General features: G+C 48.5%; 1 protein-coding gene across 1 annotated transcript; it reads left to right on the top strand.

Annotated features, from left to right (window-relative positions):
* Positions 1-4642: 4642 nt before the first annotated feature.
* mtif2 (mitochondrial translational initiation factor 2) lies at positions 4643-19105 on the top strand. Its single transcript, XM_053337630.1, is given in 15 exon segments — positions 4643-4760; positions 7022-7098; positions 7100-7148; positions 7304-7421; positions 7904-8075; positions 9021-9181; positions 9929-10105; positions 10743-10882; positions 12900-13024; positions 14006-14210; positions 15649-15901; positions 16493-16633; positions 17386-17550; positions 17630-17770; positions 18780-19105. Coding segments are annotated over 14 exon segments (2094 nt in total). The 5' UTR covers positions 4643-4760; the 3' UTR covers positions 18950-19105.
* The last annotated feature ends 84 nt before the right edge of the window (positions 19106-19189 follow it).

Here is a 19189-nt window from a genome sequence, read left to right as displayed (position 1 = left end):
TAATCTTTAATGAAGACTCAATGTGCATACTGTAAGCATCATTACATTTCTATTAACTCACTCTCACCGTCTTTACAAATGTTGTCAAACAATATTTAACGTTAAAGACATTTCTTCTGCCACAGTTAAAACAGAATGGCATCAGATTAAACTCTGAGTTTCAGTAATTTCAGCCTCCAGCAGCAACAGGTGGTAACCCTAACCTTCTCCTACTAACCTAAACATACAGCAGGGGGCGCTGAGTGTCAACATAAAGGCCTGAAGGACAAAATCCTGTTTACTGATTTGAGAATGTTTTTAAGCTCATTAGATGAAGTGTTGTGTGTGTTCAGTCTGTCAGCATGTCTGATCACAGAGGAAGGCTGTGCTTCTCTGGCCTCAGCTCTGAGTGCCAACCCCTCCCATCTGAGAGAGCTGGACCTGAGCTACAATCATCCAGGAGCCTCAGGAGAGAAGCTTCTGTCTGCTGGACTGAAGGATCCACACTGGAGACTGGACACTCTCAGGTATGGACAGACAGATGGACACTCTCAGGTATGGACAGACAGGTGGACACTCTCAGGTATGGACAGACAGATGGACACTCTCAGGTATGGACAGACAGGTAGACACTCTCAGGTATGAACAGACAGGTGGACACTCTCAGGTATGGACAGACAGGTTGACACTCTCAGGTATGGACAGACAGGTGGACACTCTCAGGTATGAACAGACAGGTGGACACTCTCAGGTATGGACAGACAGATGGACACTCTCAGGTATGGACAGACAGGTGGACACTCTCAGGTATGAACAGACAGGTGGACACTCTCAGGTATGGACAGACAGATGGACACTCTCAGGTATGGACAGACAGGTGGACACTCTCAGGTATGGACAGGTGGACACTCTCAGGTACGGACAGACAGGTGGACACTCTCAGGTATGAACAGACAGGTGGACACTCTCAGGTATGGACAGACAGATGGACACTCTCAGGTATGGACAGGTGGACACTCTCAGGTATGGACAGACAGGTGGACACTCTCAGGTATAGACAGATGGACAGACACTCTGACTAACTGAGGGACTGTGGTTCATGTTTAATGGTGGATATGAGTGAAGGTGTATGAAGCTGATTGTGTCTTTGTCTCTTCCTCCAGGATGGACCATGGTGGACTGCAGAGACTGAAACCTGGTCTGAGGAAGTGTGAGTGTGTTTTCAGTTTGATTCATGAGAACTTTGAGAAAAACTGGATGAAATATGTAAAAGAAGTGAAAAAAGTTCAAAATGATGGAAAATGTGTTTAGTCAGAAATGGGCGTGGCCTAAACTGACATTTATCTTGAACCAATGAATCCATGAAACAGAAATTTCCTTCTGTTGGTCACAGTTCAGGAGTTAAAAGAGAAATGTTTAATGTTATAAATGTCCACATGGTGGCGCTGCCTGCTCCAAAATGTCTCTCATGTCTCTCCTGCAGATAAAGTTCATTCATTCATACTGACTTCAGCTGTTTGGAGCATTTGGACTAAAATGTGTTTGTAACAGACGACAGTTTGAGATGAAAATAACAGACTTGATGTGCAAAGACCTTCACTTTACACCAAACCTGATGAACAAACATGAATATTACTGAATATCACTGTCATGTTGACTGTTCATGTTCTAACTGAACTGTTAAAGGTTCACTTACTCTGTATGTCCAAAGCTTTCAGTCACATCTCATGGTCTTCCTCAGTGATGTCTCAGTTGTTGGGACTCAGTAGGAGCAGGTTTGATTATCAGCAATAAGTAATAGTTATCAAAGATAATCATTAAAAATCAATAAAAACATGAATATGAATGAATAATTAGGTGTTGCCTCCCTGAGGTCAGAGACCAATAACCAAACATCAGAGATATGAACAGTGACCTCATCAACAGCCAATCACAGGAGACATCAGCATTATCAATTAGAGATCAATACTCTGTGTGCGTGTGTTACATTACGTGTACTATATGAAACAATGCATTATAAAAGAAAGTCATAAAAAGTGACAATGACGTCACAATGTTTGTGAAAAGATGAAACGTCTTTAAAGCTTTTTAGTTTTTGGAGACTCTGCAGACAGAATCAGAGAAAGTCTGAAGTTCAACATCAAACTAGTTTTTGTTTGGAAGAAAATGAAGAAATCTGAATGAGTGAATATGATGTTTGAATAAAAGATCAAGTTATCAACCTCACTGTTGTTAGACTCTCCATTCAAAAATAAGAGCAGACTCTCTGTAATAGGAAGCAAAACTTTCTGAGTCTCCACATTAATAAGAACATCTGAGTCCAAAAGTTACTGAATGAGTACAAACATCAAATAAATGAGAAAAAGATTCAACTTCCTGTTAGCAGAAGGAACATAAAGAGGAAACATCAGGTGTAAAATAGTGAAACAGCAGAGATGTCGTGATGAATCAGATCAGTGTGATCAGCTGCAGCAGCTCATCAATAAATAAGGAGGCGTGTGAGCCGCTAAAAGACTTGAGTGAAGGCTGCTCTCACGTTTCCTCAGAGCAGAAATACTGCAGAAAGACTTGGGACCAACGTTAAATGGAGGACCAGAACTACTTCCTGTTCAGGCAGGATGGAGGAGGAAATATGAAATAAGAGAGTTGAGATGCAGCCTTTGTTATCAGGCTGTGTGACTGTGTGCACACCTGCTTCTGTCTGCTGGTATGAGGCCAACACAGTCGTCATGGAGACGCTTTAAGTTTGAATGGTTTCAGTAAAGTAGTTCATAAATCAACAGATGATAAACTGATCAGCTGTATTGTGTCTCGTTCTCTCCATCAGATGCCTGTAAACTGGAACTGGATCCAAACTCAATGAACACAAACCTCAAACTGTCTGATAACAACAGGAAGGTGACACGTGTGAAGGAGGTTCAGTCATATCCTGATCATCCAGACAGATTTGACTTCTATCCTCAGCTGCTGTGTAGAAATGTTCTGACTGGTCGCTGTTACTGGGAGGTCGAGTGGAGAGGAACAGTTGATGTAGCAGTGAGTTACAGAAGAATCAGCAGGAAAGGATTCAGTAACTGCAGGTTTGGAAGGAACGATCAGTCCTGGAGTCTGAGCTGCTCTGCTGGTCATTACTCTGTCTGTCACAATAAGAGAGAAACATCCATCTCCTCCTCTTCCTCCTCCTCCTCCTCCTCCTCCTCCTCTGTCTCTAACAGAGTAGCAGTGTATGTGGACTGTCCTGCTGGCACTCTGTCCTTCTACAGAGTCTCTTCTGACACACTGATCCACCTCCACACCTTCAACACCACATTCACTGGACCTCTGTATGCTGGGTTTACTGTCTGGTCTGGTTCCTCAGTGTCTCTGTGTCCTCTGTAGGAGGGAGAGTCTCTGTGTCCTCTGTATTTTACTGTAACACAATTAATTCATCAGTGTATAAAACGATTGATTTCATCACATTTACACCAATGCTAATAAAATCCTAATGTCCTCAAACGTCCTGATTAGCAGTGTCGTAGCTTGTTGCTAAAATTAGTCAAATTCATATCAAATAAACATTAAAAATAAATGAACATTATTAAACAGAAATAAGTTTGAACCATAAAATTTTGATCATGTTTTGTTCCTGCTCCACTTTTATCTGGGATCAGCTGATTGATTTGGCCAAGAAGCATCTGGTTTCTACACTGATTAATGTGTAATGTGCTTTTTTGACCACTAGGTGGCACAAAGAGGTGTTTATGAACGAGGACAGCAGGTCAAAGTTCAGCAGAGTGAAGTTTACAATAAAGGTTTAAAATATCTAACACATGCTGGCAGTTAGTTAATATATCAGTAGTCATAGTAGAAGAAGTAGTAATAGTAGTAGTTGTACAACTAGTAGTAGCAGTATTTTTATTAGTAGTAGTAGTAGGCCTACTAATAGTAGTAGTACAGTAACAGTAGTAGTAGTAGTACAGTAACAGTAGTAGTATATTGCCTGTAGTTCCCTCTCTCAAACAGCAGGTGGCGGTAGTAGTAACAGTAGTATTAGTAGTAGTAATACAGTAACAGTAGTAGTAGTAGTAGTAGTACAGTAACAGTAGTAGTAGTAGTACAGTAGTAGTAGTAGTAGTAGTACAGTAACAGTAGTAGTAGTAGTAGTACAGTAACAGTAGTAGTAGTACAGTAACAGTAGTAGTAGTAGTAGTAGTAGTAGTACAGTAACAGTAGTAGTAGTACAGTAACAGTAGTAGTAGTACAGTAACAGTAGTAGTAGTAGTAGTAGTACAGTAACAGTAGTAGTAGTACAGTAACAGTAGTAGTACAGTAACAGTAGTAGTAGTAGTAGTACAGTAACAGTACTAGTATACTGCCTGTAGTTCCCTCTCTCAAACAGCAGGTGGCGGTAGTAGTAGTAGTAGTAGTAGTATTAGTAGTAGTACAGTAACAGTAGTAGTAGTACAGTAACAGTAGTAGTAGTAGTAGTAGTAGTACAGTAACAGTAGTAGTAGTACAGTAACAGAAGTAGTAGTAGTAGTACAGTAACAGTAGTAGTAGTATACTGCCTGTAGTTCCCTCTCACAAACAGTAGGTGGCGGTAGTAACAGTAGTCGCAGTTCTCCTCCCCACCGCTGGAGGCGCTGTGAGCTGGTGTCGAGCTGTCAGCTGGGTGTCATGGCGGCGCCCTGGCGGAGGTTAACAGCACGGTGGAGTTATATGTGAGATAAACTGTCTTCTTCATGATGAGCTGAGAGGAGACACGCCACTAACAGCTGAGAGGAGACACGTCACTAACAGGTGAGACTGCTGCTTCCTGTCCGCTCTCATCCTGCAGCACCAGACCTCATTGAGTAAAGGTGTATTTCCGCTCTGCCAGGTAAACACACCTGAGCACGCGCATCTTCAGGCCTCTCCAGGTAGCAGCAGCTCATAGCGGATCATTCGGCTCTGATATGATCACTCACACTGGTTTCATTCCAGCAGCGTGTTGGTTTATGTGTGAGCTGAGCCGTCTCCATGGCGACCACAGGCTGGTTAAACCCGGTAGAACCTGCATGAGGTTCTGTGTGAGAGTGTTCTGGAGAGTTCTGGGTTTATGAGCAGCTGTAAATTCATCTTCATCATAATAAAGCATGATGAGTTTACCCGCGTGCTTCCGGTCAGAGCCTCAGATCAGCTGTTAGAGATGCTGCCTTCAGAGAGCACTGATTTACCAGAGAGTCCCTGAACGCACCATCAGGGAGGATTACTGTTTATGAAGTACTAGTACTCTACTGTAGTACAGTTAGAGGTACTAGTACTTTACTGCAGTACAGTTAGAGGTACTAGTACTTTACTGTAGTACACTCTGAGGTACTAGTACTAGTACACACACAGACACACACACAGAAGCTCATTGATGATGTCATAGTCATGCTGAACATCATTTATTCTTTATTCAGCTGTGAAGTGCAACCCCTCCCACGTGAGAGCGTCTGATTTGCTCAGAGCAGCAGGTATGTGGATCAGCTGATACCCTGTACTCTACTGTAGTACAGTTAGAGGTACTAGTACTTTACTGTAGTACAGTTAGAGGTACTAGTACTCTACTGTAGTACAGTTAGAGGTACTAGTACTTTACTGTAGTACAGTTTGAGGTACTAGTACTTTACTGTAGTACAGTTTGAGGTACTAGTACTTTACTGCAGTACAGTTAGAGGTACTAGTACTTTACTGTAGTACAGTTTGAGGTACTAGTACTCTACTGTAGTACAGTTAGAGGTACTAGTACTTTACTGCAGTAAAGTTAGAGGTACTAGTACTTTACTGTAGTACAGTTTGAGGTACTAGTACTCTACTGCAGTACAGTTAGAGGTACTAGTACTTTACTGTAGTACAGTTTGAGGTACTAGTACTTTACTGTAGTACAGTTAGAGGTATTAGTACTTTACTGCAGTACAGTTAGAGGTACTAGTACTTTACTGTAGTACACTCTGAGGTACTAGTACTAGTACACACACAGACACACACACAGAAGCTCATTGATGATGTCATAGTCATGCTGAACATCATTTATTCTTTATTCAGCTGTGAAGTGCAACCCCTCCCACGTGAGAGCGTCTGATTTGCTCAGAGCAGCAGGTATGTGGATCAGCTGATACCCTGTACTCTACTGTAGTACAGTTAGAGGTACTAGTACTTTACTGTAGTACAGTTTGAGGTACTAGTACTTTACTGTAGTACAGTTAGAGGTACTAGTACTTTACTGTAGTACAGTTAGAGGTACTAGTACTCTTCTGTAGTACAGTTAGAGGTACTAGTACTTTACTGTAGTACAGTTTGAGGTACTAGTACTTTACTGTAGTACAGTTTGAGGTACTAGTACTTTACTGCAGTACAGTTAGAGGTACTAGTACTTTACTGTAGTACAGTTTGAGGTACTAGTACTCTACTGTAGTACAGTTAGAGGTACTAGTACTCTACTGTAGTACAGTTAGAGGTACTAGTACTTTACTGTAGTACAGTTAGAGGTACTAGTACTTTACTGCAGTAAAGTTAGAGGTACTAGTACTTTACTGTAGTACAGTTTGAGGTACTAGTACTCTACTGCAGTACAGTTAGAGGTACTAGTACTTTACTGTAGTACAGTTTGAGGTACTAGTACTTTACTGTAGTACAGTTAGAGGTATTAGTACTTTACTGTAGTACAGTTAGAGGTACTAGTACTTTACTGTAGTACAGTTAGAGGTACTAGTACTTTACTGTAGTACAGTTTGAGGTACTAGTACTTTACTGTAGTACTGTTAGAGGTACTAGTACTTTACTGTAGTACAGTTAGAGGTACTAGTACTTTACTGTAGTACAGTTTGAGGTACTAGTACTTTACTGTAGTACAGTTTGAGGTACTAGAACTTTACTGTAGTACTGTTAGAGGTACTAGTACTTTACTGTAGTACTGTTAGAGGTACTAGTACTTTACTGTAGTACAGTTTGAGGTACTAGTACTTTACTGTAGTACAGTTAGAGGTACTAGTACTTTACTGTAGTACTTTACTCATAAAACTTGTACTTGTACTGCAGTATGAGTGTGATGTCATCAGTGATGCGTGGCGCCCGGCGGCTCGTCCTTGCTGACCAGGCGCTGATGAGCAACTTCCTGTCCGCCCCCCCCCCTCACCTGTCAGAGCAGGAAGTTCGCCAGCAAACAGGTGAGTGTGTGTGTGTGTGTGTGTGTGTGTGCGCGTCTGTGTGTGTCTGTGTGTGTCTGTGTGTGTCTGTGTGTGTGTGTGTGTGTGTGTGTGTGTGTGTGTGTGTGGCAGCCAATCAGAAAGCGTCTGGTCTGTGATGTCATCGGTGTCTGCAGGTCAAAGGTCAGAGGAAGGATCAGAAGAAGGTGAAACCTAAGGAGGACAAACAGGAAGTGGAGATCCGGCAGAGGATGACGGTGGCGGCGCTCGCTCACGCCATGAACAAAGACTTCGGTAAGAAACGTCGGTACCACCAGGTCTGTTACCATAGCAACAGGTTCTAGGGGAGGGGCAGGTAGAACCGAACGGGCAGAACAAAGACGATCTGACCGGGAACGACAGACAGGAGGCAGTTTAGTAGTTTATAAAGGCCAGCCTGGTTCTCCTGGTTCTCCTGGCTCCCCTGGTTCTCCTGGCTCCCCTGGTTCCCCTTGTTCTCCTTGTTCACCTGGTTCCCCTTATTCTCTTGGTTCCCCTGATTCGCCTGGTTCTCCTGGTTCTCCTGGTTCTCCTGGTTCCCCTGATTCCCCTGGTTCCCCTTGTTCCCCTTGTTCCCCTTGTTCCCCTTGTTCCCCTTGTTCCCCTTGTTCTCCTGGTTCACTTGGTTCCCCTGATTCCCCTGATTCCCCTGGTTCCCCTGGTTCCCCTGATTCCCCTGGTTCCCCTTGTTCTCTTGGTTCTCTGCCTGTCAGTGAGGAACTTGTGACTGTTTGCAGATCACGTGTTGGAGGCGCTGCTGAACACGACGCTGGACGTGGACGCGCTGCAGCCGAGCTCGGTTCTCGAAGAACAGTGGATCAAAGAGGCGGTTACCCGGTCCGGCATGAAGTTCCGATGGGCCAAACTGAGCCAGAACCGAGAGAGAGAGAACCGGGACGCACACCCCAGGTTCTGTTCCCAGTGTTCCCAGTGTGTTCCCAATGTGTTCCCAGTGTGCTCCCAGCGTGTTCCCAGTGTGTTCTCAGTGGTCGCCGTGTGTTCCCAGTGTGTTCTGCTGTGCTCCCAGTGTGCTCCCAGCGTGCTCCCAGTGTGCTCCCAGTGTGTTCCCCGTGTGTTCCCCGTGTGTTCCCAGCGTGTTCCCTGTGTGCTCCCAGCGTGTTCCCAGTGTGTTCCCAGTGTGTTCCCCGTGTGTTCCCAGTGTGTTCCCAGTGTGTTCCCAGTGTGTTCCCAGCGTGTTCCCAGCGTGTTCCCAGTGTGCTCCCAGCATGTTCCCAGTGTGTTCCCAGTGTGTTCCCCGTGTGTTCTCAGTATGTTCCCCGTATGTTCCCCGTATGTTCCCAGTGCTCCCAGTGTTCCCCCCAGTGTGTTCCCCCAGTGTGTTCCCCCAGTGTGTTCCCAGTGTGCTCCCAGTGTGTTTGCCCGTGTGTCCCCGTGTGTTCCCAGCGTTCCCAATGTGTTCCCAGTGCTCCCAGTGAGTTCCCCATGTGTTCCCAGTATGTTCCTAGCATGTTCTCCCAGTGTTCCCAGTGTGTTCCCAGTGTGTCCCCAGTGTGTCCCCAGTGTGTCCCCAGTGTGTTCCCCGTGTGTTCCTAGTATGTTCCCCGTGTGTTCCTAGTATGTTCCCCGTGTGTTCCCAGTGTTCCCCGTGTGTTCCCCGTGTGTTCCCATTGAGTTCCCCGTGTGTTCCCAGTATGTTCCTAGCATGTTCTCCCAGTGTTCCCAGTGTGTTCCCAGTGTGTTCCCAGTGTGTCCCCAGTGTGTCCCCAGTGTGTCCCCAGTGTGTTCCCCGTGTGTTCCCCGTGTGTTCCCTGTGTGTTCCCCGTGTGTTCCCAGTATGTTCCCAGTGTGTTCCCAGTCTGTTACTCTAACGTGCCCTCTGACCTCTGACCCCAGACCCCCCGCTGCCCCCGCCCTGCTGAAGCAACGCCCCCCCGTGGTGACCATCATGGGTCACGTGGACCACGGGAAGACGACGCTGCTCGACAGTCTGAGGAAGAGTCAGATCGTCTCCACGGAGGCCGGCGGCATCACGCAGCACATCGGAGCCTTCCTGGGTAATACCCCAGATACCCCTACCCCTAATACCCCTACCCCTAATACCCCAAATACCCCTACCCCTAATACCCCTACCCCTAATACCCCAGATACCCCTACCCCACCTAATACCCCTGATACCCCTACCCCTGATACCCCTAATACCCCTAATTACCCTAATACCCCTAACCCTGCCTGGGTAAAACAGGACATACCCTAATACCCCTAATACCCCTAACCCTGCCTGGGTAAAACAGGACATACCCTAATACCCTAATACCCCTAACCCTGCCTGGGTAAAACCGGACATACCCTAATACCCTAATACCCCTAATACCCCTAACCCTGCCTGGGTAAAACAGGACATACCCTAATACCCTAATACCCCTAATACCCCTAACCCTGCCTGGGTAAAACAGGACATACCCTAATACCCTAATACCCCTAATACCCTAATACCCCTAACCCTGCCTGGGTAAAACAGGACATACCCTAATACCCCTAATACCCTAATACCCCTAACCCTGCCTGGGTAAAACAGGACATACCCTAATACCCCTAATAACCTAATACCCCTAACCCTGCCTGGGTAAAACAGGACATACCCTAATACCCTAATACCCCTAACCCTGCCTGGGTAAAACAGGACATACCCTAATACCCCTACCCCTAATACCCCTAATACCCCTAACACCCCAGATACCCCTAATACCCCAGATACCCCTAATACCCCAGATACCCCTAATACCCCCTCTCTGTCCCTGTAGTCCAGCTGCCGACCGGAGAGCGGATCACCTTCCTGGACACTCCGGGCCACGCGGCGTTCTCGTCGATGAGAGCCCGCGGAGCCAACGCCACCGACATCGTGGTTCTGGTGGTCGCCGCGGACGACGGAGTCATGAACCAGACGGTGGAGTCCATCCAGCACGCTAGGAGGGCCGGAGGTACGTCCACCTGTCTGTCTGTCTGTCTGTCCACCTGTCTGTCTGTCTGTCTGTCCGTCTGTCTGTCTGTCCACCTGTCTGTCTGTCTGTCTGTCTGTCTGTCTGTCTGTCTGTCTGTCTGTCTGTCTGTCTGTCTGTCTGTCTGTCCGCCTGTCTGTCTGTCTGTCTGTCTGTCTGTCTGTCTGTCTGTCCGCCTGTCTGTCTGTCTGTCTGTCTGTCTGTCTGTCTGTCTGTCTGTCTGTCCGCCTGTCTGTCTCTCTGTCTGTCTGTCTGTCCACCTGTCTGTCTGTCTGTCTGTCTGTCTGTCTGTCTGTCCGCCTGTCTGTCTGTCTGTCTGTCTGTCTGTCCGTCTGTCTGTCTGTCTGTCTGTCCACCTGTCTGTCTGTCTGTCTGTCCGCCTGTCTGTCTGTCTGTCTGTCTGTCTGTCTGTCCACCTGTCTGTCTGTCTCTCTGTCTGTCTCTCTGTCTGTCTGTCTGTCTGTCTGTCTGTCTGTCTGTCTCTCTGTCTGTCTGTCTGTCTCTCTGTCTGTCTGTCTGTCTGTCTGCTACCTGTCTGTCTGTCTGTCCACCTGTCTGTCTGTCTGTCCACCTGTCTGTCTCTCACCTGTCTCACAGCGTCTCTCTCCCTGTCTTCCAGTCCCGATCATCGTGGCCGTTAATAAGTGTGATAAATCTCAGGCCGACCCTCAACGAGTCAAACAGGAACTTCTGTCTCACGACGTCGTCTGTGAAGAGTTGGGAGGAGACGTCCAGGCCATCCACGTCTCTGCTCTGAAGGTAGAACCCTAACCTAGAACCCTAACCCTAACCCGTCTCTGCTCTGAAGGTAGAACCCTAACCTAGAACCCTAACCCGTCTCTGCTCTGAAGGTAGAACCCTAACCCGTCTCTGCTCTGAAGGTAGAACCCTAACCTAGAACCCTAACCCGTCTCTGCTCTGAAGGTAGAACCCTAACCCTAACCCGTCTCTGCTCTGAAGGTAGAACCCTAACCCTAACCCGTCTCTGCTCTGAAGGTAGAACCCTAACCCGTCTCTGCTCTGAAGGTAGAACCCTAACCCGTCTCTGCTCTGAAGGTAGAACCCTAACCCTAACCCGTCTCTGCTCTGAAGGTAGAACCCTAACCCGTCTCTGCTCTGAAGGTAGAACCCTAACCCGTCTCTGCTCTGAAGGTAGAACCCTAACCCGTCTCTGCTCTGAAGGTAGAACCCTAACCCGTCTCTGCTCTGAAGGTAGAACCCTAACCCGTCTCTGCTCTGAAGGTAGAACCCTAACCCTAACCCGTCTCTGCTCTGAAGGTAGAACCCTAACCTGTCTCTGCTCTGAAGGTAGAACCCTAACCCTAACCCGTCTCTGCTCTGAAGGTAGAACCCTAACCCTAACCCGTCTCTGCTCTGAAGGTAGAACCCTAACCCGTCTCTGCTCTGAAGGTAGAACCCTAACCCTAACCCATCTCTGCTCTGAAGGTAGAACCCTAACCCGTCTCTGCTCTGAAGGTAGAACCCTAACCCTAACCCATCTCTGCTCTGAAGGTAGAACCCCTAACCCGTCTCTGCTCTGAAGGTAGAACCCTAACCTTAACACGTCTCTGCTCTGAAGGTAGAACGCTAACCCTAACCCGTCTCTGCTCTGAAGGTAGAACCCTAACCCGTCTCTGCTCTGAAGGTAGAACCCTAACCCGTCTCTGCTCTGAAGGTAGAACCCTAACCCGTCTCTGCTCTGAAGGTAGAACCCCTAACCCGTCTCTGCTCTGAAGGTAGAACCCCTAACCCGTCTCTGCTCTGAAGGTAGAACCCCTAACCCGTCTCTGCTCTGAAGGTAGAACCCTAACCCGTCTCTGCTCTGAAGGTAGAACCCTAACCCTAACCCGTCTCTGCTCTGAAGGTAGAACCCTAACCCGTCTCTGCTCTGAAGGTAGAACCCTAACCCGTCTCTGCTCTGAAGGTAGAACCCTAACCCTAACCCGTCTCTGCTCTGCAGGTAGAACCCTAACCCTAACCCGTCTCTGCTCTTAAGGTACAACCCTAACCCTAACCCGTCTCTGCTCTGAAGGTAGAACCCTAACCCTAACCCGTCTCTGCTCTTAAGGTACAACCCTAACCCTAACCCGTCTCTGCTCTGAAGGTAGAACCCTAACCCTAACCCGTCTCTGCTCTGCAGGTAGAACCCTAACCCTAACCCGTCTCTGCTCTTAAGGTACAACCCTAACCCTAACCCGTCTCTGCTCTGAAGGTAGAACCCGAACCCTAACCCGTCTCTGCTCTGAAGGTAGAACCCTAACCCGTCTCTGCTCTGAAGGTAGAACCCTAACCCTAACCTAGAACCCTAACCCTAACCCGTCTCTGCTCTGAAGGTAGAACCCTAACCCGTCTCTGCTCTGAAGGTAGAACCCTAACCCGTCTCTGCTCTGAAGGTAGAACCCTAACCCTAACCCGTCTCTGCTCTGAAGGTAGACGCCTCATTATCCCTCATTACTGATTAACCTCTAATCATCATGAACCTGATGGATCAGATTTAAACATCCTTACGAACAGGATCAATAAAGATGTTTAATGAAGCTGAAACTGAACATTTACAATTAAAGGTTAACACTGCTGATCTTCTTACTCTTATTCTGAAGTTAACAGGAAGTATTTAACAGTGCAGATCATTTAGTTCATATTTTACAATTCAATACATATTTAACATCAGAGACGTTAAACTCAGTCGCCCCCCGCAGGCTGAGGTCTGTAGTAACCACGGCGATAAAGAGGAGATCAGTGTGATGTAATGTGATGATGTCATTGTCGTTGCCAGGGCGACAACCTGATGGCTCTGGCCGAGGCGACGGTGGCGCTGGCCGAGGTTTTAGAGCTGAAGGCCGAACCGAGCGGACTGGTGGAAGGACTGATCATCGAGAGCCGCACGGACAAGGGGAAGGGGTGAGTCACGCTAATAACATGCTAACATGCTAATAACACGCTAATAACACGTTAATAACATGCTAACACGCTAATAACACGCTAATAACATGTTAATAACATGCTAACACGCTAATAACATGCTAACATGCTAATAACACGCTAATAACATGTTAATAACATGCTAACACGCTAATAACACGCTAGTATGCTAATAATATGCTAATAACATGTTAATAACATGCTAACACGCTAATAACATGCTAACACGGGTTCTATGAGTTCTAGACAACCTTCAGAGTCAGGATGTAACTCTGGTTCTATGAGTTCTAGATAACCTTCAGTATTGGTGTGTAACTCCGGTTCTATGAGTTCTAGATAACCTTCAGTATTGGCGTGTAACTCCGGTTCTATGAGTTCTAGATAACCTTCAGTATTGGCGTGTAACTCGGGTTCTATGAGTTCTAGATAACCTTCAGAGTCAGGATGTAACTCCGGTTCTATGAGTTCTAGATAACCTCCAGTATTGGCGTGTAACTCCGGTTCTATGAGTTCTAGATAACCTTCAGTATTGGTGTGTAACTCTGGTTCTATGAGTTCTAGATAACCTTCAGAGTCAGGATGTAACTCCGGTTCTATGAGTTCTAGATAACCGTCAGTATTGGCGTGTAACTCTGGTTCTGTGAGTTCTAGATAACCGTCAGTAATGGTGTGTAACTCCGGTTCTATGAGTTCTAGATAACCTTCAGAGTCAGGATGTAACTCTGGTTCTGTGAGTTCTAGATAACCGTCAGCATTGGTGTGTAACTCCGGTTCTGTGAGTTCTAGATAACCTCCAGTATTGGTGTGTAACTCCGGTTCTGTGAGTTCTAGATAACCTCCAGTATTGGTGTGTAACTCTGGTTCTGTGAGTTCTAGATAACCTCCAGTATTGATGTGTAACTCCGGTTCTATGAGTTCTGGACTGAGGAGTAATGGGAGAACCGTTCTGTGTGTTCTCAGCCCCGTAACGACCGCCGTCATCCAGCGGGGAACCCTGAAGCGAGGCTGCGTGCTGGTGGCGGGGAAGAGCTGGGCTAAAGTCCGCTTCCTGTTCGATGAGAACGGGCGCGTGATGGCGGAGGCGGGACCGAGCGCCGCGGTGGAGGTGGTCGGCTGGAAGGAGCTGCCGTCGGCCGGGGAGGCGATCCTGGAGGTGGAGTCTGAGGTACTGATGCTCCACCCACCACCTAGCTACCAATCACCAAGTCAGTAATGATGCTCCACCCACCACCGAGCTACCAATCACCAAGTCAGTACTGATGCTCCACCCACCACCTAGCTACCAATCGCCAAGTCAGTACTGATGCTCCACCCACCACCTAGCTACCAATCGCCAAGTCAGTACCGACGCTCCACCCACCACCTAGCTACCAATCACCAAGTCAGTACCGATGCTCCACCCACCACCTAGCTAGCAATCACCAAGTCAGTTCCGATGCTCCACCCACCACCTAGCTACCAATCACCAAGTCAGTACCGATGCTCCACCCACCACCTAGCTACCAATCACCAAGTCAGTACTGATGCTCCACCCACCACCTAGCTACCAATCACCAAGTCAGTACCGATGCTCCACCCACCACCTAGCTACCAATCACCAAGTCAGTACCGATGCTCCACCCACCACCTAGCTACCAATCACCAAGTCAGTACCGATGCTCCACCCACCACCTAGCTACCAATCACCAAGTCAGTACCGATGCTCCACCCACCACCTAGCTACCAATCACCAAGTCAGTACCGATGCTCCACCCACCACCTATCTACCAATCACCAAGTCAGTACCGATGCTCCACCCACCACCTAGCTACCAATCACCAAGTCAGTACTGATGCTCCACCCACCACCACCTAGCTACCAATCACCAAGTCAGTACTGATGCTCCACCCACCACCTAGCTACCAATCACCAAGTCAGTACTGATGCTCCACCCGCCGCCTAGCTACCAATCACCAAGTCAGTACAGATGCTCCACCCACCACCTAGCTACCAATCACCAAGTCAGTACTGATGCTCCACCCACCACCTAGCTACCAATCACCAAGTCAGTACTGATGCTCCACCCGCCATCTAGCTACCAATCACCAAGTCAGTACTGATGCTCCACCCACCACCTAGCTACCAATCACCAAGTCAGTACTGATGCTCCACCCACCACCTAGCTACCAATCACCAAGTCAGTACTGATGCTCCACCCACCACCTAGCTACCAATCACCAAGTCAGTACTGATGCTCCACCCACCACCTAGCTACCAATCACCAAGTCAGTTCTGATGCTCCACCCACCACCTAGCTACCAATCACCAAGTCAGTTCTGATGCTCCACCCACCACCTAGCTACCAATCACCAAGTCAGTACTGATGCTCCACCCACCACCTAGCTACCAATCACCAAGTCAGTACCGATGCTCCACCCACCACCTAGCTACCAATCACCAAGTCAGTACCGATGCTCCACCCACCACCTAGCTACCAATCACCAAGTCAGTACCGATGCTCCACCCACCACCTAGCTACCAATCACCAAGTCAGTACTGATGCTCCACCCACCACCTAGCTACCGATCACTTTAACGTGTCGTCTGTCTCTGCGTCTCCTGCAGCAACGGGCGAGGGAGGTGGTGGAGTGGAGGAGCTACGAGGAGGAGCAGCAGAAGATGGAGGAGGAGCAGCGCGTCATCGAGATGAAGCAGCAGCTCCACCTGGATGAGTACAGGAAGGAGCGGGCGGATCTGTCTCACCTGAGCTGGAGGCAGAGGAAGTCCGCTCTGTACCGAGCCAACAAGACCAAGTTCGCTATGAGACCCAGCGAGAAGGTGGAGCGGGAGGAGCTGCTGCTACCGCTGGTCATTAAAGGTAACTACACCCGCTGCACCTGCTGGTCATTAAAGGTAACTACACCCGCTGGTCATTAAAGGTAACTACACCCGCTGCTCCCGCTGGTCATTAGAGGTAACTACACTTGCTGCACCTGCTGGTCATTAGAGGTAACTACACCCGCTGGTCATTAGAGGTAACTACACCCGCTGGTCATTAGAGGTAACTACACCCGCTGGTCATTAGAGGTAACTACACCCGCTGGTCATTAGAGGTAACTACACCCGCTGGTCATTAGAGGTAACTACACCCGCTGGTCATTAAAGGTAACTACCCCTGCTGGTCATTAGAGGTAACTACACCTGCTGGTCATTAGAGGTAACTACACCTGCTGGCCATTAGAGGTAACTACACCTGCTGGTCATTAGAGGTAACTACACCCGCTGGTCATTAAAGGTAACTACACCCGCTGGTCATTAAAGGTAACTACACCCGCTGGTCATTAGAGGTAACTACACCCGCTGGTCATTAGAGGTAACTACACCCGCTGGTCATTAGGGGTAACTACCCCTGCTGCTGTGTGATTGGCTACTGTCGGAGCAGGTGAACAGACTGACCTTTGACCCCCAGGTGACGTAGACGGCTCGGTGGAGGCCATCCTGAAGGTGCTGGACAGCTACGACGCTCAGGAGCAGTGTCAGCTGGAGCTCGTTCACTTCGGCATCGGAGACGTTTCAGAAAACGACATAAACCTGGCCGAGACGTTCGGAGGTAAGAACGGCGCTCTGACATCACGGTGATGTCATAACGCCGCTCTGACATCACCGTGATGTCATAAACCTGATCGTGATTACATCATTGTGATCATTTAAAACAGGGGGGTCAAACTCATTTTCATTCAAGGGCCACATACTGCCTAACTTAATCTCAGGTGGGCCGGATCATTAAAAGGAAGGAAGGAAGGAAGGAAGGAAGGAAGGAAGGAAGAAAAAGAAGACGGGAAGGAAGGAAGAAAAAGAAGTCAGGAAGGAAGGAAGGAAAAGAAGTCAGGAAGGAAGGAAAAGAAGACAGGAAGGAAGGAAGAAAAAGAAGACAGGAAGGAAGGAAGGAAAAGAAGGAGGAGAAGGAAGAGAAGACAGGAATGAAAAACAGGAATGAAGGAAAGAAGGATGGAAGAAAGAGGACTTGAAAGAAGTATGGAAGGAAGGAAGGAAGGAAGAAATAGGACTTGAAGGAAGGAAGGAGGGAAGGAAGGAAGGACAGATATAAGGAAAGAAGGAAGGAAGAAAAAGAACACAGGAAGGAAGGAAGGGAATTTGCAAGGAAGGGAGGAATAAGGAAAGTGGGCCGGATCAGACCCCTCGGCGGGCCGGATCTGGCCCCCGGGCCTCATGTTTGACCCCCCTGCTTTAAAACCTCAATCAGCTTCTAACTGTTTTACTGGTTCCTCCCACTTGAGATTAAGTTGGGATGAATGTGGCTCATCACAATGTCCTAAAGAATGTTCCTCGGTTCTCCGCCAGGTTCCGTCTACGGGTTCAACGTGACGGCCAACAAGTCGATCCAGCAGCTGGCGGCGAGGAAGGGCGTCCCGCTGCGTCTGCACCGCGTCATCTACAAGCTGATCGACGCCGTGAAGGACGAGCTCAGCAGCAAACTGCCGCCGCTCGTCACCGAGAACACCGTCGGTGAGTAACGCATCATCATCACCACCGAGGCGTCTGATTGGTGGAGGCGTGTCAGCTGACCGCCTGCTCGCTCCCACAGGTGAGGCCACGGTGCTCGCCGTGTTCGACGTCACCGTGGGGAAGAAGAAGGTCGCCGTGGCCGGCTGCCGGGTCCAGAAGGGTCAGCTGGACCGGCGCCACAAGTTCCGACTCATCAGGGGACAGGAAGCCGTCTGGGAGGGTGAGTCAGGAACCCTAGAGAACCTTACAGAACGTCCCCCTGGAAGAACCAACAAGAACCACTGCTGAGCCAATGTTCTGTCATGTTCTTATAACGTTCTCCGCAGGTTGTCCTAACCTTCCTCTGACGTTCTCCGCAGGTTGTTACGCTGTCCTAACGTTCCTCTGACGTTCTCCGCAGGTTGTGAGGTTGTCCTAACGTTCCTCTGACGTTCTCCGCAGGTTGTGAGGTTGTCCTAACGTTCCTCTGACGTTCTCCGCAGGTTGTCCTAACGTTCCTCTGACGTTCTCCGCAGGTTGTGAAGTTGTCCTCACGTTCCTCTGACGTTCTCCGCAGGTTGTCCTAACGTTCCTGTAACGTTCTCTGCAGGTTGTGGCGCTGTCCTAACGTTCCTCTGATGTTCTCCGCAGGTTGTGGCGCTGTCCTAATGTTCCTCTGACGTTCTCCGCAGGTTGTCCTAACGGTCCTCTGACGTTCTCCGCAGGTTGTGGCGCTGTCCTAACGTTCCTCTGACGTTCTCCGTAGGTTGTGGCGCTGTCCCAACGTTCCTCTGACGTTCTCCGCAGGTTGTGGCGCTGTCCTAACGTTCCTCTGACGTTCTCTGCAGGTTGTGAGGTTGTCCTAACGTTCCTCTGACGTTCTCCGCAGGTTGTGGCGCTGTCCTAACGTTCCTCTGACGTTCTCCGCAGGTTGTCCTAACGTTCCTCTGACGTTCTCCACAGGTTGTGGCGCTGTCCTAACGTTCCTCTGACGTTCTCCGCAGGTTGTGACGCTGTCCTAATGTTCCTCTGACGTTCTCTGCAGGTTGTGACGCTGTCCTAACGTTCCTCTGGCGTTCTCCGCAGGTTGTGACGCTGTCCTAATGTTCCTCTGACGTTCTCTGCAGGTTGTGACGCTGTCCTAATGTTCCTCTGACGTTCTCCGCAGGTTGTGACGCTGTCCTAATGTTCCTCTGGCGTTCTCCGCAGGTTGTGAGGTTGTCCTAACGTTCCTCTGACGTTCTCCGCAGGTTCTCTGAAGCAGTTGAAGCACCACAAGGACGACGTGCAGACGGTGCGGTCGGGGATGGAGTGCGGTTTGTCAGCTGACTCCGACATCGAGTTCAGCGCCGGTGATGTCATCGTCTGCTTCGAGGAACAGGAAGTGCCGCAGGTCACTTCCTGGGACCCCGGCTTCTAACCTCCCATGATCCTTTGCTGCTGGGGAACCCCGTGTTCGGAACAAACGGAGAACAGAGACGGAACTTTGAACTATGAACTCTTTTATTGTTTAAAGATGAATGTACAGAATATTGATCGTGTTTCAATAATCAATAAAATCGAAGTGAAACAGGAAGTAGAATCAAAGAGTCTGAAACTTAAAGCTAACGTAAAAAAGTTTAAAACATATATCATCAAACACCTGCAGAGAGAAGCTGAT

This window comes from Scomber japonicus, chromosome 2, assembly GCF_027409825.1.
Source record: "Scomber japonicus isolate fScoJap1 chromosome 2, fScoJap1.pri, whole genome shotgun sequence".
NCBI lineage: Eukaryota > Metazoa > Chordata > Actinopteri > Scombriformes > Scombridae > Scomber > Scomber japonicus.
This window is presented reverse-complemented; position numbering and strand designations above follow the sequence as displayed.